General features: G+C 31.8%; 1 protein-coding gene and 1 non-coding gene across 2 annotated transcripts; one reads left to right on the top strand and one right to left on the bottom strand.

Annotated features, from left to right (window-relative positions):
* Positions 1–5,578: 5,578 nt before the first annotated feature.
* LOC104907567 (sugar carrier protein C) lies at positions 5,579–9,010 on the bottom strand. The gene is given in 5 exon segments (XM_010696508.4): positions 5,579–6,107; positions 6,110–6,236; positions 6,517–7,143; positions 8,002–8,324; positions 8,724–9,010. Coding segments are annotated over 5 exon segments (1,560 nt in total). The 5' UTR covers positions 8,854–9,010; the 3' UTR covers positions 5,579–5,754.
* Positions 9,011–16,782: 7,772 nt separating this feature from the next.
* On the top strand, positions 16,783–16,855 carry TRNAF-GAA (transfer RNA phenylalanine (anticodon GAA)). Its single transcript has one exon. It is a non-coding gene; the product is annotated as a tRNA-Phe (tRNA).
* Positions 16,856–21,403: the final 4,548 nt, after the last annotated feature.

Below are 21,403 nucleotides of genomic sequence, written 5' to 3'. Positions count from 1 at the left end.
AGAAGGTAAACTACTTGAGTCTCATTATTTAGATGAATTATTCTCTCTAATTATGGATTTGCAAAATATCGATGTTGAGATCGATGATGAAGATATGGCTATTAGGTTGTTGTGTTCTTTACCACCTTCGTATAAGCAATTTCGAGATACCTTAGTATACGATAAAGATGATTTGAGTATGCAAGATGTTAAGGATGCCTTAACTCTGAGAGATTTAATTGACAATAAATTGGTTAATAAATCTAATAATTTTGCTCACGCAAATGCTTTTGTTGCTCATGGTGGAAAGAATTTTGGCAAAAATAAAATCTGTAATTGTTGTCATGTGAAGGGTCATATTAAATCTAAGTGTTGGAAATCAAAGAAGAAAAATGGGGAAAGGTCCAATGAGGACCAATCTGCAAATATCGCCGACACCGTTCTTGATGATGATCTTGCACTTTAAGGTTAAAAGATTTGAGGCTGTCGTTTTCTATGATCTTTTCATGTTTGGTGTCCTTTTGAGATCTCTTAGTAAAACGAGAAACCGTGTGGTTTTTTCTTTTTTTGGAGTTTATGATAGATTGGTTTTGAGTTTGTAATAAATTAGCAATCTTTGTTATGCATTAGATTTTTCAGTTTTTTCACCATATACCTTTGACAAATTTTTTTTGCACCGTATACCCTTTCAAGTTTCCAAATTCATCATAAACCCCTCACTTTTCGAAAAAAACATCAACTTATCGTTTTGACTAACGGTGTTAGACTTTCGTTAGTCATTACGCCTTAATCCTAACTACCCTAAATCCTAAATAATCCTAATAACAATAACAAACCCTAAAAACATAACTAACCCTAAAAGCCCACTAGCCGACCCACCACCCCCACCACCCCAGCCGCAACCTCGCCAGACCACCATCCCCACCCTCGCAACCTCGCCCACCCCCACCCCCACCCCACCGGATTTTCGCACCTGTGACCCCCACCCCACCGGATTTTCGCACCTGTGACCCCCACCCCACCGGATTTTCGCACCTGTGACCCCCATCCTACCGGATTTTCGCACTGTGAACCCCACCCCATCGGATTTTTGCACCTGTGAACCCCACCCCACCCCGCCGGATTTTCGCACATGTGACCCCCACCCCGCCGGATTTTCGCACCTGTGACCCCCACCCCCACCGGATTTTCGCACCTGTGACCCCCACCCCACCGAATTTTCGCACCCCACCTAACCGTATTTTCGCACCCCCCCCTCTGTTTTTCGAAGCTATCTTCTGTTTCGCGCGCCGGTCACAGGTTGTTCATCGACGTTCCTCTATTTCTCGAAGGGGGCATCTCGTCGGCGTTCCTCTGTTTTTCGAAGGGTGTGGTGGTTGCACGTGGAGCGGAGAGGGGGTGGGGTTGCCGGGGAAAGGGGAGGGGGTGGGGTTGTCGGGGAAAGGGGTTAGGGGTTAGGTTAGTTAACTTGGGTTAGGAGGGGATTAGGAGTTAATGACTAACGAACGTTAACGCCATTGGTCATTAAGGGTAAGTGGGTGTATTTTTTGAAAAATGAAGGATATATGGTGAATTTGGAAACTTGAAAGGGTATATAGTGCAAAAAAAATTTGTCAGGGGTATATGGTGAAAAAACCGTAGATTTTTTGTTCTAGTTATGCTATTTCTTATCTCAAATTTGGTACTTTTGTGTTTATTAAGTACAATTGCAATTTGGAAATTATTTTTGTCATTCAGTTTTCTAGAATTGTCTTTGAGTTTGCTGTTAAGATGAAGAAGTGTTTGAAGAGAGTTTGTTCAATTAGAGGAAGCATGCTTGGCGTTGGTGACTTTATACTCTCGATCTAGGCGGCCATGTGATGGTTTTGTATGCAGAGTTTGGTGTCCGAAGACGCATCGGTACACAATTATAGAAGATCTTGCTTTCTGGATTGCCTACAATGGGTAAGTTCATGGAATTTTGTTTAAGGTGGAGGTTCTTTGGTTATGTGGGTGAGCATCACTTCTTGGTTCAAGGTGGAGTTATCCTGTTTGATCGTTTTCAAGTCAAGGTGGAGATTTGTTAAAGTTTCGTGCCTTGAACTCGTCAAAATCGATTTCCGCAGGCCCGCCCGATCGGGAGTTCATCGCAAATTAAGACACAACAGATGTCGTCCGATCGGGCGGATGTAGCCCGGCCTGATTGAGCGGCTTAACTTGGATGAATTTTGACTTATTTCGGGGGGGGGGGGTTTATTTTTCTTTTAGGGTTTTGTATAGGATTCCTTATGTTATAAAATGGCTTCCTGGTGTTCATTATTTAACACATAACTTTTGAAACACTTTTAGCCTCTAATTTTTTAGGACTCCTTGTATTATTCTCTCTGATTTTTCTCTATTATAGTGAAGAAGCTCTAATCCCCCACCTGTGGACGTAAGTCTATTTTGACTGAACCACGTAAATCTTTGTGTTCTTTCTATTTATCTTCTTTATTGTTTTTCTCTTCCTTATTATTTCATTGACTTGTTCCGCATTAATCAAACTACAACACCCATTTTCTAACACTTAGGTATTAATTTGATAAGATAAGGATAGTTCTATTCCTAATTTTCTACTCATATTCCTTAATCTTCATCCTCATATAAAACCACTACATTTCTTCCATCTCTGTCCACTAATTTCTCTCTCCCTCCCTCCTTGTCAAGGTTCAATTGGTTATCTTGTGACACCATTGACCTCCCTATGTACAATGGGACTCTCCAACTAGTTCTGCAACTAGCTCTCTAAATAGAGAGAAAATGGAGAGGCACCTCTTAATCAACAACGGGGCTCTTGGTTTTGTCTTGGGTGTCTCTTCATGGAGACACTTTGCAAAGTGGCTCTTGAAAGAGATACCATTTGGGTTGAAGGAGAGATGACTCTCCTATATATGGGGCCCACATACTATTGCAATTATTTTAATTTTCTTTTCTTCTTACAACCATTTAATGATATTTTTATAAAAATAAAACAAAAATGGTAATAATTATTATCCCAACAAATATAATTTTTCTTTATGTATAAAATGAGCCTAATATTGGATATATTTCATATACAAAATCTACTATATTTTTTTAATTTATGAAATTAAATATTTGCACTCAAAATTAATATTTTTTTAAAAAAAATTCCACATTACATAAATTATGAAAAAGAAAATTTTTTTTGTAACTATATTTAAGTTACATGAAAATCTTAATTTATATAACTTTGATTATAATATGAAATGAGTTTCATTTATTAATATGAGGACCACCAAATAATGAAAAGTTAAGAGCTCTTTAAAGAGTTTTGTTGTTGTTGAACGTTTTTAGTTATAGTTCTTGAGAGTAGCTTATAGAGAGAGAATAGATGAGAGAGAGTGAAGAGCTAATTGGAGAGACATGTACCATTGTTAATGCTAGATTGCTAGTAGAGAAGCTAGCCCTTGGAGGCACCTGTTGTTGTAATTAATAGGGAGAATCATACTCTTGGCCTCAAGCTTTCTAGTCGAAGACTCTTGATTAATTAATTCCCTGCCTTTTAAAAAAAAATCTCATCATTGGAAGAAAAGCAAGTGTTGAAGCAAGTGTTGAGTCCTGTTTTTTTGGTTCAAATTGAACTGAAATTAGCTGGATTAAACTAAACTGAAATCGTGAAATGAAAGTAGTTGAACTAAATTGAATTGAACTAAACTAAAACTGTGTCCAAAATAGTAGGACCTTAATCCTTAGCGAAATGTGATCTGAAAGAGGAAAGAAGAGAAAACTAAAGACTAGACTCAACATTGTATAGACTCAACTCTCAATTGCAAACACCCTAGTGGGGCAAAAACTTCTCTTCAATTTATTCTAACTTTTAAGAGAATATCACATTACAAGATTTTCACCTCATTTGTATTTTCTTTATATGAACAATAAATCAAAATTGAGCCATCGTTTCTGGTATCTTTGTTAAAGCTACAACAAGTGCATCACATGATACAATCCGACTCAAAAGGATTTTAATCATCTACAAGTTATAGAAAAATCAAACAACAATATGTTGCGCTTGTTGCAAATTAAACGATAAAAAGAAACTTATCTGTTGGAGAGTGAGCTGAAACCAAAATGAGCCAGCTCGCGCGTGTGTGGTCCACTATCAAACCTCTATCAAACAAGAGCTTGGCTAGGCGTCCAACCGTTTGAGTCTCTTAGGGGACTCAAACGGGGGCAAATTGGTCATTTTATGTGTTGGAAATTTCACGCGCGTGTTGCTTGGTACCAATGCTAGGTTATATTGGTACCATTGTCCGAAAATATTGATACCAAAGTAAGGTATGCTTGGTACCAATCCTGATAACATTTTGATACCAATGTCAGGTTATAATGGTACCATTGTGTAACTTTTTGGGCGTTTGAGTCTCTTTTGGACTCAAACAATTGGTTACCAAGGCTTTCTCATCAAACAATAAGTGTTTAGGAACTCTCATCAAGAAATAAGGCAAAGCTTAGCTATTTCTTCCATGTGGTAAAATAATTATTCACTTTGTTTTTTCCACTCCTTACTTTAAGGTTTTTATTTGAGGACAATCGTTGAACTTCCAACAATGATAACATGTAGCACCATGACAAAGAATCTACAAGAACAAAAAGAATTAAACAACAATATGTTGTGATAACATGTCTAATGTAAGGAAAGAAAATTTTAAACTTGTAGTGATTGAAGCATGCACGACGTTTTTAGCAACTCTTATGTGAAATTGGCATAATAAATTATTAAGAAATTTAAAAAATAATTACTCTTAAGATAGAAAAATTATCGTGTATAACTTAAAATAAAAAGTCTCCACACTCCTCTGACATGCAGATTATGTTTAGTTAAATGGCTAGTAAAAATTGAAATAGATTATTGATAGTTGTTTACTTTTTTTTTGGGTCCATAATTCATAAACTTCCCTGATATATTAGATAGTATGTTTTTTAGAGGGTGTTTGGTATGAATTTTTTTTACGTTGGAAACGGATTCAAGTAAGTGTTTCCGTTTCTAGTTGTTTGATATGAGTTATAAGTAACAAAAACCGTTTTCAAAGGATAACACAATCCTCCCATTTGTTACCCCTGTTAAACTAGTGGAAACAAAATCCATTCCCTTAATCATAATCTTCTCATATTGTTTCCATTCCACCATTATACCAAACACAAAATAAAGGTAACGCTTATCATTACCCTTTCCCCTTCTTATTAAAATCCTTTCCATTCCATTTACAATATTTATACCAAACGCCCCTTAGTGTGTAAGGAGTGACAATGGACAATAATATAGTCGAAAGTTGATCACATATTAGGAATTGATTACGTGAAAATTTAGCAACTATTCTACTTGGTTCTGGTACCAAATGATTACATGACTTATGAGGTAGTAAAAAATGTCTAGTTTCATGAGGTAAACTCATATGATGTCAGATGATTTAAATGAAATTATCAAAGATTAATCTACATTATAGAGTTCATATGATTTATTATATACTTCAATCCAGCAGCCAAAATCAAGTATGAGATACAATTTGTTAAACAATGTTCAATTCCCATGTTAAAACAATTAACTATCACTAGAGGAAAAAAGTTCCCATAAAACTGGCAATCCCACCATAACATAACTTCTAATTCTATAAAAACAAGGTAATCCAACTTTAACATAACCATTAAATCCATAAACAAGTAATAGAAAGAACTAAACGAATGAAATAAATACTACAAATTTGTGCATCTTTTCTACCAACTTTCAGCTAAAACCATTTATAATACTTGCATTATCTTACTTTTGCCCATTTCAAGACTCGAAGCAGCATGTGGTAAATCTTCATCAGGAATGTACTTGCCCCAGAACCAATGGTTCTTCCACACAATGCTCATTTCTTCAATAGGAACACCCTTAGTCTCGGGAAGAAAGAGGTAGACGAAGATGGACATAACCACGACAAAGAAGGCGAAGAAGAGGAAGAGCCCGAATTTGAGGTGGCAGAGCATAGCAAGGAAAATTTGGGCTATTACAAAGGTGAAGAACATGTTGACGGCCACAGTTATACTTTGAGCTGCAGACCTTATCTCTAATGGGAAGATTTCAGAGGGTACTAGCCATCCCAATGGACCCATGACCAAGCAAAGGCAGCTACATAGATGCATATGAATAGCACCACCACTATGGCGTACCATTGTGGGAGGTTTTCTGCTGTTCCGCTTACTCCAAATTTCACTCCAATGAAGATGGCTACAACAACCTGTTAAAAAACATGCACAAAAGGGATTGATTAAACCAACAATTTTGTCACATTATATTGTCGTAACAGTCTTGCCTAGTCCAATCACTATTAATTAAACACAAGTTAATAGTATAATTGGGTTAGACACTAACTAAAAGACGAGTTATAAATTTGTTGTTCATACATTAATCATCATGTGCAGCAATACTTAATTTGTAGAATTAGCATTCATTAGATTAGATAAACACCAAAAGAATTGTAAAGCAAAGATCTAAGAGCAAGAAACATCAAATCGTACCTGGCAAATGAACATTTGAACACCACCTTCAAGGAAAAGGAACCTACGACCCCATTTATCAACACCATAAATAGAAACCAAAGTTGCCAAAGCATTAACAACGCCAGTAATAACAGCAGACATGAGTGAAGCATTGTCTCCAAAACCAATAGTCTTAAACAAGACAGGAGCATAAAACATGATCACATTGATCCCAGTAAGTTGTTGAAAGAAAGGTATTGCGATAGCCATAGTAAGATGAGGCCTATACTTCCTCTGCAACAGATTTCTCCAAGGGTGTTCAACCTTTTTCGAGTTTTCACTCGCGACTACCAAGTCATTGAACTCATCTTCAACATCATCGACTCCACGAACTCTTTTAAGTTTGATCAAGGCTTCGTCGCATTTACCACGCTCGATCATTGAGTTAGGGGTGTCAGGGAGAAGTAAGGAACCAACAATGATGATTATAGCAGGAACCATTGCACCACCTAAACTCAATCTCCAACCCCAATCTTGGATTTTGGCGAAGAAATAATTCAGAACATTGGCTATTAAGATGCCTATCGTAATGGAAAGTTGAAAACCAATGTTGAGTGATCCTCTGTACTTGTATGGTGCCATTTCTGATAAGTATAGTGGTACTGACTGTAATTTTAAGTAATTAAACATAGGTTAGTCTGAGAAAAGTAATTAAATTGAGTCATTATCACTTCTTTATTTCATAAATAAATAAATATACATGGCATCGTTTACCTATTTGATTGTAGAATTAAATTACTCTTAGGTTGATAATAGGCTAAATATTATTTCCATTGGTCCTAAAATAATAAGTCATGGCTACTCTAGATTTAGTAAATTTAATAGTGGACCTTTTTCAAATATCAATATTAATACTGTGAATTATGGCAAACTTTAAAGATGAAGGTTAACCATTGACTTAAACTAAGATTAGTTCTTATATTATTATTAATGATCCAGAATTTAGTTTGATGACTCTCTCAATTTTCATAATGGGTAAATGATGAAAAAGGTAGAGTACAAACATTATGTTCTATTCATAATTAGCTCATAACTTCAACACATAAATCAAGGAAAGTTCAAAGAAATTTAGTACAATAAAAGTAAGATTTGGCACTCACAAAATAAGTTCTGATAACGTCAGATAAGTTACTAATAAGGTATAATTAGTTCAGATAAATTCAGATAAGACCTAATACGGAGTTATGAACTAATACGGTTCAATAAGTTTAATTATGTTTTCAATAAGTTCATATAAAAATATTTAAGGTCTAATACATTCAGATAAGTTGAAAGAACATAACATAATTTTTAGGAGTGAAAAAGAATGTTGAACAAAAGAAGACAAAATTAAACGATGTGAAAATATCAGAAATCAAATAAAAGGCTGCAATTTGGAATTTTCTGTAGAACTTATATTCAAACATACTGATAACCAATGGGGCATTGGCCAAGTAATAGAAAGAAAAGGAAAAAAAAAAGTACCTGGTTGGCGAATCCAACGCCAAAACCGAGCAAAATACGACCAACAATAAGCATGGCAATATCTTTGGCTAAAGCATTGATGATGGCACCAACGCAGAAAAGCAGACCTCCAAATAACATGGATAATTTTCTACCTAATTTTCTAGTTACAATTGAAGCCACAAGTGAAGCCACTAAAGCAGCCACATACAAAGATGATGTGAACATTGTTAGTGTCACACTATCAAATTTGCAGTACTGATTTACTGTTGTATCTACTGCTTCTTTTTTGTATACTGATGGGAAAAACTTGCTCAAGAAATCAGGCATAGATGTCACTCCACCTAAACAAAATTGCACAAAAAAAATTACAAGTCAATTAAATATAGTACATATTAAATATCCAACTCACACATATTGATGAAAACCTTTGAAACACGGAAGAAATCTATGGGACCTAAGGTTTTCTGTTTCCAAAATCCCTGTTTTTTTTTGTAGTAATAAATCCGGACATGTAACGTTTCCATGTAAAATTCTAGCCGTTTCCATGCTACATGAAGTATAAATATAAAATAAGGAAACCAAGGATGTCTTGACCTAGTAGTTAAGATTGAGGTGTTGTGAACGATAGGTCACAGCCTCACAAGTTCGAATCCCCCTCCCCTTCTTTGTACTTTATACCGCCTTCGTAGCTCATATGGATCAAAAAATATATATAAAATAAGGAAGGTTTGTTGCAATACCTGAAATTCCGATATCATAACCAAAGATGAGACCACCCATGGCAGCAACAATGCATGTTGCAAGAACGTAAGGGGTGAGTTTTCCAGGGTATTCTTTCCCCCCTTGGGTTACAGATACTCCTGCTGGCATTGTGTTGTTCTTGTGTTAGAGAAAGTGGAAAAACAGAGGTAAAGAAAGCAGAGGAAGAAGTGTAAAACCAAGAAGAAAATTAATTGTATGGCAAAAACGTGAGATCTTGTATTCACTGACAATGTGTATATATAACAAACTAATGCCAATTGCCAAGTATAATAGGACTCGGAATTAGGAAACACTTCACGAAATTGATGACAAACTCTATCTATTCGAAACTATGTCTACTAGATTTCCTATCTAAGTTCGGAAATCACTACAAGAAGAGAATATATTGGTATTATGATGGAAGAGGGTACAGGAGAGACTAGAGAGTTTAAGTAGAAAAATAGTAGAAAGATAGATTTACGTAGAAAGAGATAATAATATATTGTTATTACGAATTACGATATATGTGTTAAGGTATTTACACTGGCGGAACTATGTAGGGTCACAATTGGTCACGTGACCAATTATTATTTTGGAAAAAAAAAATTAATACTCTCTCTCTCATTCACTGACCAAAAAAATCAAACGCGGCCCCCTTTCTCTCTCTCACGTCTCTTTCTCTTCCTCTCTCCTTCAACCTCAAGTTGTTAAGTAAAATTCTTGAATTTTGTTTACATGAATATCCTTTTTCTTTCAAATCTTCAACTTAGATTATCATCTCGCCTTGATCTACCGATTGATACCCGATTTGCATTTTTCAGAGATAAAAAATTATCATTCAAAACCCTAGAATTTGGGGAAAAACTTGTGTGTTGCCGGGTTGGTGTCGTAACTATGGTGATTGGGGAAACTCGCGAAATTCTTCTTCTTCGAATCGTCCTCTTGAATCTCCTATTTTTCACAGGTTAGGTTTTTCGTTTTACGTAATTTTTTTGAAATTAGATGATTTTGATTCGAGAATTCTTGGATTTGTTGTTAAATTAATTGATTTGGTTGTTGATTTTATTGAATGAATTGGAGGCCTTGTCAAAATTTCAGTTTCATAGATTTAGGGTTCTGATTTTGCATTAGATTTTCATTGATTTTTCGCTCAATTAATGCTTCGATTTTTGTTGTATTTGAAGTTTGGTTTGGTTATTCGAAAGAAAAATCTTCGAAATTTCACAACTATTCTATCGAAAAATCCATCACTTTTCACTTCGATTCGACGGCCATGGTGACGCCGTTGATAAGAAGCTGAAGAAAAAATGCAGTCACGCCAATGAGGATCAACCTCAGGTTAGTTTTCGTCGTATTTTTGATCCGTCTCTTGCTTATAATTCTATACTTTGTTGTTTGCTATCCTTTTCTTATGATTTTTGGCCTTTTCATATTGCGGCTATGCTCTGATATTGGGAGAATTTTGTGATTTTTTGTTGATACATCAATAGTTTGATGTGATTATTTGTGGAGATAAAGTGATTTCACTCGGAATTGTGTACATTGCAAGTTTAGAGCAATTGTAACTAGCATATGGTGTTAGCCTTGGTTCTGCAATTGCAAGTTAAGTTGTTGTTATTTTCTTTTAGCTGAATTTATGTCGTACCCATTTTTAAAATTTTAATTTTGACGTTTTCCATCCCTGTACCCTTTCGACCGTCCGTATACCCGTTTCCGTGCTACTGAGAGTGTGACCAACTATTCTCAGATTCCTGGATCCGCCACTGGGTATTTAATAAGTCTTTTAGAGAGATATAATTACAAGATCTTATTATATTTTATTTTAAAATAATAAATAACGATGTTATATTGGATTCATTGTTGAGCTCTCACTTTTCATTTCAAATGTTACGTGTTCGATACCTTGTAAGGGCCTGTTCTCCCCACCTTATTTTCAGTTCAGTCCAGTTTAGTTAAGCTCCAATCAGTTCAGTTCAGTTCAGTTCACCTCCATTCTTTTATAACCATTTTGTTAAATATTATTATTATGTTGGTATAATTTATTTTACTAATTACTCTTATTATTATTATTATTATTATTATTATTATTATTATCATTATTATTATTATTATTATCATTATTATTATTATCATTATTTATTTTTATATCATTACTATTAAGTATTATTATTATTATTATTATTATTATTATTATTATTATTATTATTATTGTTGTTGTTGTTGTTGTTGTTGTTGTTGTTGTTGTTGTTGTTATTTCTATATATTATTTTGTTTATTATAGCTTTACTCATTATTATTACTATTATTATTAGGAGGAACATGGTTTAGGTCAGCACAAATAAACCCACCTTTTTTAGCCCATAAACCAATCAAATCGCGTCAAGTTGGTTTATGATGTAATTTTCGCGGTCCAACACAATCATTATTTTTATTACTAAATATTATTATATTATTAAATCTAATTATTAAAATAGTAATATTAATTTACTTCTTAGATATTATTGTTATTATATATCATCATCAAGTATTAATATATTAATACAAATAATATAAAATAATTATTATTATCATGAATTATTATTATTAATTTATGATTATTAATGTTATTTATTTATAACTATCATTTGAAAATATCCAAAATACTATTATTATTATTATTATTATTATTATTATTATTATTATTATTATTATTATTATTATTATTATTATTATTATTATTACTTACTTACTTACTTACTTACTTACTTACTTACTTACTTACTTACTTACTTACTCCCTACGTTTCCTAAAGATCTTCCCACTTACTATTCCTACAGATACCAAGGAAAATCAAGTTGTGTGGGGCATGATGTGAGTAAAGTAGGAGAGAGAAAGGGGTTAAGATAAATAAATAAATAAATAAAAAGGGGTTAAAGTAGGAGAGAGAAATGGAGTAAAATTGAATTAATAATGTAATGGTGGACCATATGATAGTGACATGAGAGGGTAAATAGGGAAATTTGTTTTGCCAAATAAGGAATAAAGCAAAAGAGGGAAGATCTTTTGGAAACACCCTTAAACGGAAAGAGGGAAGATCTTTAGGAAACGGAGGAAGTATCTTTATAATAATTATTTAATATTCATATTATTATTGTTTATATAGTATTTATATATTTATTACATTCAATTTAATTTAATTTAATTTAATTTAATTTAATTCAATTCAATTCAATTCAATTCAATTCAGTTCAGTTCAGTTCAATTCAGTTCAGTTGTTTTATGCCGAAGAGAACAGGCCCTAACTACATAACGTTATTTTTTCAATTGAGGGGTGTGACATGAAAATAGAGCATTTGCATTAGAGCATTAGAGGAGAGTGTCATGTGGCACATAGACTTTATTACTAACACCTTTTAATATATTAGTATGGATATTAAAGCCTAAACTTTATATGATGGTTTGTCATTCAAGTCCTAATGTACTTTTTGTTCCTAAATTAATTTTGTTATTTTATTTATTCCTCCTTCATCCCAAAATAGTATAAACACTTTTCTTTTATGTTTGGCCTATATTAGCTTGAATACTTCCATTTTGACATGATCCCACTATTATGGTATAGATTTCTTACAACCTTTTGCCCCACAAGCTCTAATTTTATCATTATGAAAACAACCTAATTTTCTTTCTCCTCCAAAAAATACCTAACAAACTCCTATTACATCTACTTTTTTTTTAAAGAACATTTATAATCATATTATGACTTCTCACCTTAAACAACATGTCCTAACAAGTGTTCAAATTTTTTTTGAGACGGAGGAAGTATAAATCCGCATGTTTGTTTAGTAGTGGAAAGAAGTTTCAAGTGTATGTACCCTGATGTCATTGCATGACTCAACAAGATAATACTTTCTGCGTTTCTTAATAGATGCATCATATGACTTTTTACATTATTTAGATACCAACTCTGACTATCTTTAATTACTAATATATAAAGATACATGTCATAATTTTAGTTGTCGATATGTTAATCTCAATGTATGTTTTTATAATATTTATATTTTGACAATTTTTATCATATATAATTGAAGATATTGATGGTCAAAGATGTCTATCGACAAGTGTACCTAGTTAATAGATGTTTAAGAAACAAAAGAACTAATTAAGGGCCCGTTCGTTATCGTTTTTTGTTTTCAGTTTTCAGTTTTTTTGAAAACTAAAAACCAAAAACGGGAAACCAGAAAATGTGGTTTTCACTTTTCAGTTGTCAGTTTTCACAATCATCATGTTCCCAATAAATTTGACTAATTTTTTATTCATTATAGAACATACTTCCTCTGTTTCTAAATAAGTGCAACATTTCTTGTTTTCACGTTTGCCAATGCATTATTTTAACCATTAATATCTTTAATTATCAATAAGTAAAAATTATAAAAAGTTGATATTAAAAAAATTCACATTTAGATGAATCTAACAAGATCCCACATGACTATGTTTTTCCTAAAATGTAAATCACCAAAGTTAATTAAAGTTTAAACTATGAATAGTAAACACTATGCAAATGTTGCACTTATTTAGAAACGGAGGAAGTATATCATATGACTTTGAAAATAAAAAAAATCAAAAAACAGAAAACCGCAGTAATACCGAATGGGCCCTAAGGAAGTAGTTTTTCATTTGCATTGCAAAAGCATTATGTAGTTGAACTATTTTCCTACTTATTTATTCAAAACAATTTCAATTACATCTTTAATATATGATATATTCAAATTTAGTAACTTATTCTTTTTTCAATCAATATAATTAAGTTGAACTGCCACATATATGTATTTTTAGAGTATAGAGAGTGTCACCTAATATTGCCATGTTACAAATATATAACTAGTTATTAGACCCAGGGCTATACCTCGGGTAAAAACAAATTTATTTATTAATATAATACTTTATGATAATAACACTAAATACAACTTAGCCTAGTGGTTGAAACTTTAGTATATGTACTTGAGGTCTTGGGATCAAACCCTATACGGCTATACCATGCAATTTCTTAATTTTTTTATTTGTACATGGATTACATGAACTAAAACTCCCTAGGAAGAGCGCCACGTGGCACAATTTCTTGTTTTTGCACGCCTTTTAATATATTTGTATAGATTATAGTAATGAAATTAATGACATATCATACTACGTAGTGTTTAGGATGCTTAAAAAAGTTAGTTTCATTTTTGACAAACTACCTTTAAATATTACAAAAATTATTAGAATAGACGGTAAATTAGACTTATTCAAGCCCACATTCTTTTTAGCGAGCCCATTCTATCTCATTTTAACCCAACACTAACCCCATAACATCCATTTTCAATTTCGTACTAGATAGAATATTACGGAAAGCTGATAGAATCAATATGAAATTTATGTAATATATTTAATAATTATAACTGACGCGGGACATCGTCCAGGGTAAAATACTAGTTTTAAATTAAATGTAGCCGCTCTCTTATACTCCCTCCGTTTCCTTAAGATATTCCCTCTTTCCGTTTAAGTGCGTTTCCTAAAGATCTTCCCTCTTTCCATTTAAATGCGTTTCCAAAATATCTTCCCTCTTTTACTTTATTCCTTATTTGGAATCTTTTTTCCCCTTTTTACCTTCTCATGTCCCTATCATATGATCCACCATTACATTATTAATTCAATTTTACTCCCTTTCTCTCTCCTCCTTTAACCCCTTTTTATTTGTTTATTTATCTTAACCCCTTTCTCTCTCCTACTTTACCCACCCCACACCCCACACAACTTGATTTCATTGATATCTGTAGTAACAGTAACAAGGAAGATCTTTAGCAAACGAAGGTAGTAAGACCTTATGTATGATTTTAACTTAATTTAACATATTAAATTTTTTCTATACGTTGGAGGTTCCTCAAAATATGTTTTAAAAAATTATATTAAGATATAGATTTATCATTTATCATATAGTTATAGAACCTAGAAAATTATACTATTCATTATTTATAAATAAAAAGTACAAATGATAACTATACTAAACTATAAAAGATACGAGCTAACGGTATAGTAGGTTTCCAATATACATATGGAGCCAATAATAATAATTAAAAACCGTAATACTCCCTCTGTTTTTTTTTTATCTTTCTCACTTGGAATCTTGTCACTATTCATGCATAGAGAGAATCTTCTCAAATGTTCTCAATTTATAAGAAAAAACATAGTCATGTAGGGTCTTGTTTGATTCGTCTCAATTAGTACTTTATTAATATTCAATCGTTATAATTTTTACTAATATATAATGAAAGATATTTAAGTTTTAAAACGCGCATTGGAAGACGCGCACAGAAAAGTAGGAATGATAAAAAAAAACAGAGGGAGTACAAGATTACGAGTAGGATTATGATTTAACTATCTATATATAAGATAAGCTCTTAAAGAATATAAGGATAACAATTTTAGGGTGAGTAGAAATTCTGGGTATCTAGACCCAAATCCGGACCCAGTATGGACCCGTCGGATCCAGACCCGGATCCAGTCCAACTGGGTCCGGGTCTGGGTCCAAAAATTGGACCCAGTTGCATGCGGTTTCAATTCTGGGTAGAATTTTATCAAACCCGGTACCTGGTGGGTACCCAGTTGGACCGATTCCAAATCTGGGTACCCGTTTGGAGCGGGTCTAGGTTCGGGTACCAGGTATTTAGAATTGGTTTTTTTTTCATATACTCATATAGAATTGGTAATAGGATAATAGTTGTTAAGTAAAAATTTAGTACTTAGTAGGCCTTTAGACCCATTTAATTTTTTTAAAAATTTTTTTAGCTCAATTGGCTCATCTTAGGGCTTGTTCTTTTCGGCATAAAACAGTTGAACTGAACTGAAATGATTGGAGCTGAGCTGAACTGAACTGAACTGATTGGAGCTGAGCTGAACTGAACTGAACTGATTGGAGCTGAGTTGAACTGAACTGAACTGAACTGAACTTAATTGAATTGAATTGAATTGAATTAAATTGAATTAAATTGAATGTAATAAATATATAAAATATCTAAACAATAATAATATGAATATCAAATAATTATTATAATGATAAGTAATAATAATGAATAATAATAATAGTATTTTGGATATTTTTAAATGATAGTTATAAATAAATAATATTAATAATCATAAATTAATAATAATAATAATAATAATAATGAATAATGATAATTAATAATTATTATTTTATATTATGTATTAATATATTAATACTTGATGATGATATATAATAACAATAATATCTAAGAAGTAAATTAATATTACTATTTTAATAATTAGATTTAATAATATAATAATATTTAGTAATAAAAATAATGATTGGGTTGGACCGCAAAAATTACATCATAAACCGTCTTGACGCCATTTGATTGGTTTATGGGCTAAAAAACGTGGGTTTATTTGTGCTTTGACCTAAACCATGTTCCTCCTAATAATAATAGTAATAATAATGAGTAAAGCTATAATAAACAAAATAATAATAATGATGATAACAATAATTAGTAAAATAAATTATACCAACATAATAATAATATTTAACAAAATGGTTATAAAAGAATGGAGCTGAGCTGAACTGTACTGAACTGATTAGAGCTGAACTAAACTGAACTGATTAGAGCTGAACTGAAAATAAGCTGGGGAGAACAGGCCCTTAGTATGTTGTTAAACTTACAACTGGGTACCCCGTTTTAGACCTGGTAACCACCGGTTCCGCGTCTGAGTCTAAAAATTTTGGACCCGGTTTGACCAATTCCAATTTCAATTCTAAAATTTTAATACCCACTGGGTCCGGGTCTATAAAATTCTACTAGGTACCCGGTTGTGCTCAACCATAAATAACATGTTACATACTCAAATTAATTTTGAATTAAATATCTAAATTCTAAGAATAAAAAAAAAAAAAGTGTTATAATGTTTCAGATTAATGGAAAACAGAGTTTAAATTTTACTAGAGAACTAAGAATTTGATACTCATGACTAAAAAAAAAATCTTAAAATATTCTTAACTAATTTACTAAGTCAATGGCATGCAATTAATCAGCGGGGATAGCTCAGTTGGGAGAGCGTCAGACTGAAGATCTGAAGGTCGCGTGTTCGATCCACGCTCACCGCATTTTGTACTGTTTGTAAACTTTTTTTATATAAATTCATTATCCATTTGTCCTTATATAAAGTAATATATAGTTTGAGCACATATACAATTAATTTTTTAAAGTAAGGATGTGCTGGTTTATTATTAGTTCCAATCTTAAAAAGAACAAAATTCTTGGTTCCGATTTCCAAACGATGTGCAAACTTGTATAACTTTTTTACATTAATTATATATTTAGCAGATAATCTATACAATAAAGAAATATAATTATCATTTGTCCTCATATAAATTTTATGTAGTTTGAGCCATTGTTGTCTGGATTGGAATCCCACTTTGGATCGGCAAGAGGAGTAGGTACATACCTACCCCCTCTGTCCCAAATAAGTTGCTACATTTAATTTGCTTTTTGATCACAATTTACGAGATGCAACTTCAAACACCAATATCTTGAGTTACATATATGAAAATATTATAAAAATTATATATTTGGAAAATACAAATTGGGACGAATCAAACAAGATCCAATATGACTATGTTTCTTCTTATGTATATGGAGTAAAAGATAGTCAAAGTTATGACGTGAATAGTGCCTATGGTCAAAATGTAGTAACTAATTTGGGACGAAGGGAGTATAATATTGCATAAAGGAGCAAAAAAAATCATTACTAAATGACTAAATACACATCTTCTAAGCAATATGAATGCTGAAATCATAGTTTTTCTCACATAATATTAATATTTTAAGGGTAATGTTATATGCAACCCTTAAAGTTGCATATAACCATTAAATACATTTAATGGTATAAATTTTGATATTGATGATAAAATCACACATAAATCGATGTAATCAATGCTTTATTTTTCAAAAACTTTTCCTTTTAAACCTCTCATGTGCAACCCTAAGGGCTGCATATAGCTTTTTCCTATTAATATTAATAGTAACATCAAAAAGTGTTAGAAAACCAACTTAAGAGTAATATTTATGGTGAATATTGATGAAAGTTATGATATTTTATTTGCATTTCTAGTGGAAAGAGCGAGTAATATTTTCCATAAAAGACTAACTCGATGTAGGATATGTTAGCTTGTATTTTTGATAGAATATTCAACAACCATCCTATTAAAAAATGATGTAGATTATGTTATTTTTTAAACAAAAAATACGTATATTTTATAAGTGTATTTTATGAGTAGTAGTTCAATTTAATTTCACTGGGTAATAGTGGTTTTTAGACATACTATGGTGAGTAGTGCTTTAATAAAAAAAATAATTTATAAATTGATATTATCTGATGATGTATGTTTACATCTTTAATTATATATAATCCCAACTAATTGGTGATCCCCAACAAATTGAAAAAATGAATATTTTCTAATTAAGTTTCTTAATTCTTTTATGGGTTGTTAATGCATGTTATTTGAAATTGTTATTGCAACTGAGAGTTTGGATAGTAAGAATCTCCGTGAATCTTTATTTTATAATTGTTTGAAAATTGATTTAGTCATCAATTCATATTTTCACTTGTGATTTTCCTTTTATACATTTTTATGTATTTTTTTTGGTAATGTAAAGCTTTTTTACTACCCATATTTGTAAATGAGGAAAGAATTAAAAAAATCTTTTCTTTATTATTTTTTGTGAGATTAAGGGTATATACGTATTTTCAAGAGGCGACACCATAACTCCCCCCTTTGCTTATATAATAGAGATTAAAATGATCCCAAAAGCAACTTACATTTTATCCAAGCCCAAAAATTGATAACCCAACGTCATAAACACAAATTTTATTTTTTATCTAATCTATCTCACTCTTGCGAAGCTTTATTGCCTTTAAAATAAGGAAAAAGCTATATGCAGCCCCTAGAGCTGCACATGAGAGGCTTAAAAGGAAAAGTTTTTGAAAAATAAAGCATTGATTACATCGATTTATGTGTGATTTTATCATCAATATCAGAATTTATACCATTTTAGGAAATGTATTTAATGCTTATATATATGTAACCTTAAGGGCTGCATATAACATTACTCATATTAATATACTATTGCACGCATCGCATGCATATATTGCTAGTACGTTAAAAAAGGAGGATCATCCGATCCTATGCAATCCTGATCAATCATGCAACAATCTAAGTGAAAAGTAGGATTTACTGATCCTATTTGATCTTGTTCGATCCCTATACCATCATATTCGATCCTATACGATCCTGATGAGATCCTATCAGCCCAACGATTTCGCTTGTGATCGGGATCGTTTTGCTAAAATTGGATCGTGGGATTGTACGATCCCACAATTCAGATCGTGTTCTAATAACTTTGGTTATATTATTGAGTGTCTTCATCATACACCCGGATGTACCATTTGTACGGTACACCGAAGGCTATTTTTTGCTCATTTGCTCATGTGGAGCTCTACCTTATTATACGTATATATTCATTTGGAGGTTTCAAATGAGTAATGAGCAAAAAAATAACCTTGAGTGTACCATACTCATGGTACATCAACATGACACACCCGAATGTATGATAAAAATTCCTTATATTATTAATATTTTTAAGTAAGGATCTATTAGTATATTATTAGTTCAAACCTTTAAAAGGAACAAATCAAAATTCTTGGTTCATGTTGAAGTAACATGGACAATGATAAAACACTATCAAGTAGGTATTGATTTATAAATAGCAAGTGTCTCAAACACATAAACATGTAATGGGTTAATTTTATAATTAATCAGTGTTGTAAACAAAGAAAAGGGTTCTAAAAAATAACCAGTTGCACTTTTTTAGGGGAAAAGCTAGCACAACACATTAAATGTTACAACATTTACTTTTTGTCAAAGATCACAGTTTTACTTTTTGACAAAAAAAATATATTTAATACACACAAATACGGGTTGGTTTATGAATAACAAGTGTATAAAACATATAAATAGGGGTTGATTTATATATAACAAATGCTTTAATACACAAAAACAAGTTTATAAATTACAAGATCATTTGCTAATAGTGGTGAGACTGACCACTAGCTGATAGTGTTTTATCACTAGCAGAAGTAATATGCTAAAAGTCACTGGCCTCCTAATGTATATGAAAACAACCACACATGGTCTCACATTTGAATATTTTTGTTTTTATGTTATTGACAATATAGTTTTATGGCGTTGTTAATTTTGGTGATTGAACCCCATTAATGACATTTCAAGAAAAGCTCAAGAAGGTAGTACAAAGAGGAAGAGAGCGAAGAGAAGAAAGAGACTACATTGTATTATATTGTTGTGTTATAAAATGAAGTACAAGAAACTATTGATACTTAACTACTTACATTAACTAAAACTAACTTTCGTTGTAGTAAGAAAACTAAGTAACAAACTTTGTAACCATCTATATATTCCAACATGCGTTTTTTTGTGTATTATGTATGGATAGAAATGATGGAATGACATATCAATGAGGAGTAAATTACTATTTTAAAACTTTGCAATTTATGATTATATGGTCCGAATTATTAAAAACTGACCCCGGAAAACAAATGTTTCATCAAAAAAGAAGCGGGTGAACTATAATGCAAGAAGTTATTTGTTAATACTAATTTTGTTTGAAGAAATTAGTCGTGTGGTCAAACTATGAAAACGTTGAACATCTATTTTATATACAAGGAAACAAATTTTATTGAGATAATTCTAAAAAAATAATTTGGAAGGAATATTATTAACTTTGAAACTTATTTTTAAAAAGTTTGAACATATACAAATTTTAGCTTTTCACAAACACTACTTATACCATTAAAAGCTACTTACACCACTAAATTACCAAACACTACTTTTTTATTTTAATTAGTGTTTTGACCTAGTCAAGACACTAAATACTACTTAAAAAGCTTGTGCCGAACACGGACAATTTATTAATCACCTTTTAGGTGAAGAGTGGTGAGAGGTGAAGATTGAGGGCTTAGAGGCTTCTTGTATATTTTTCTTTTAATTAATAACTAGTATTTTGGTCCAGACAATGTCCCAGGCATGAAAATAATAATTTCAATGGAATTGGGGTAAGAGAATGTTATTACTTAATAAAAGTGTTAGAGATAAAAAAGTTTGTCTATATCTTTATAATTACATACATATAATTGTAAGACTTTATTATGTCTTGCTATGAAATATTAAGCATTCAAATTGTAGTGGATTGGTGGTTAAACTCTCACATTTCATTTCAAAGGTCATGTGTTTGAATCCTACTAACTACACATTGTTAATAATTTTAAGTGAGATTACAAACATGTGTATTAGAAACTTGAGAAGAGTGTCACGTGGCATCATTCCTTTGATTGGAACACCTTTTAATAAATTTGTATAAATATCTCTATTATATAAGGGAAGGGGGATGGTTAGGGTGTCCCCCTATCAAATTACTCAAAAGCCCTCATGATTTTGTAAAACTAAAAATATACCTAGCCCTTTAATATTCACAACACACATTAAATAACTTTACAAAAATAAAAATATTCTTAAACTTTTTTATACAAACTAATTCAAAAAGTCAAAAATAATAGAAATTAGCTCACAAATATAGAA

This window comes from Beta vulgaris, chromosome 4 (genome assembly GCF_026745355.1).
Source record: "Beta vulgaris subsp. vulgaris cultivar EL10 chromosome 4, EL10.2, whole genome shotgun sequence".
Lineage (NCBI taxonomy): Eukaryota > Viridiplantae > Streptophyta > Magnoliopsida > Caryophyllales > Amaranthaceae > Beta > Beta vulgaris.
Note: the sequence above shows the minus strand (reverse complement) of the source record. Positions and strands in the feature narration are given on the sequence as shown.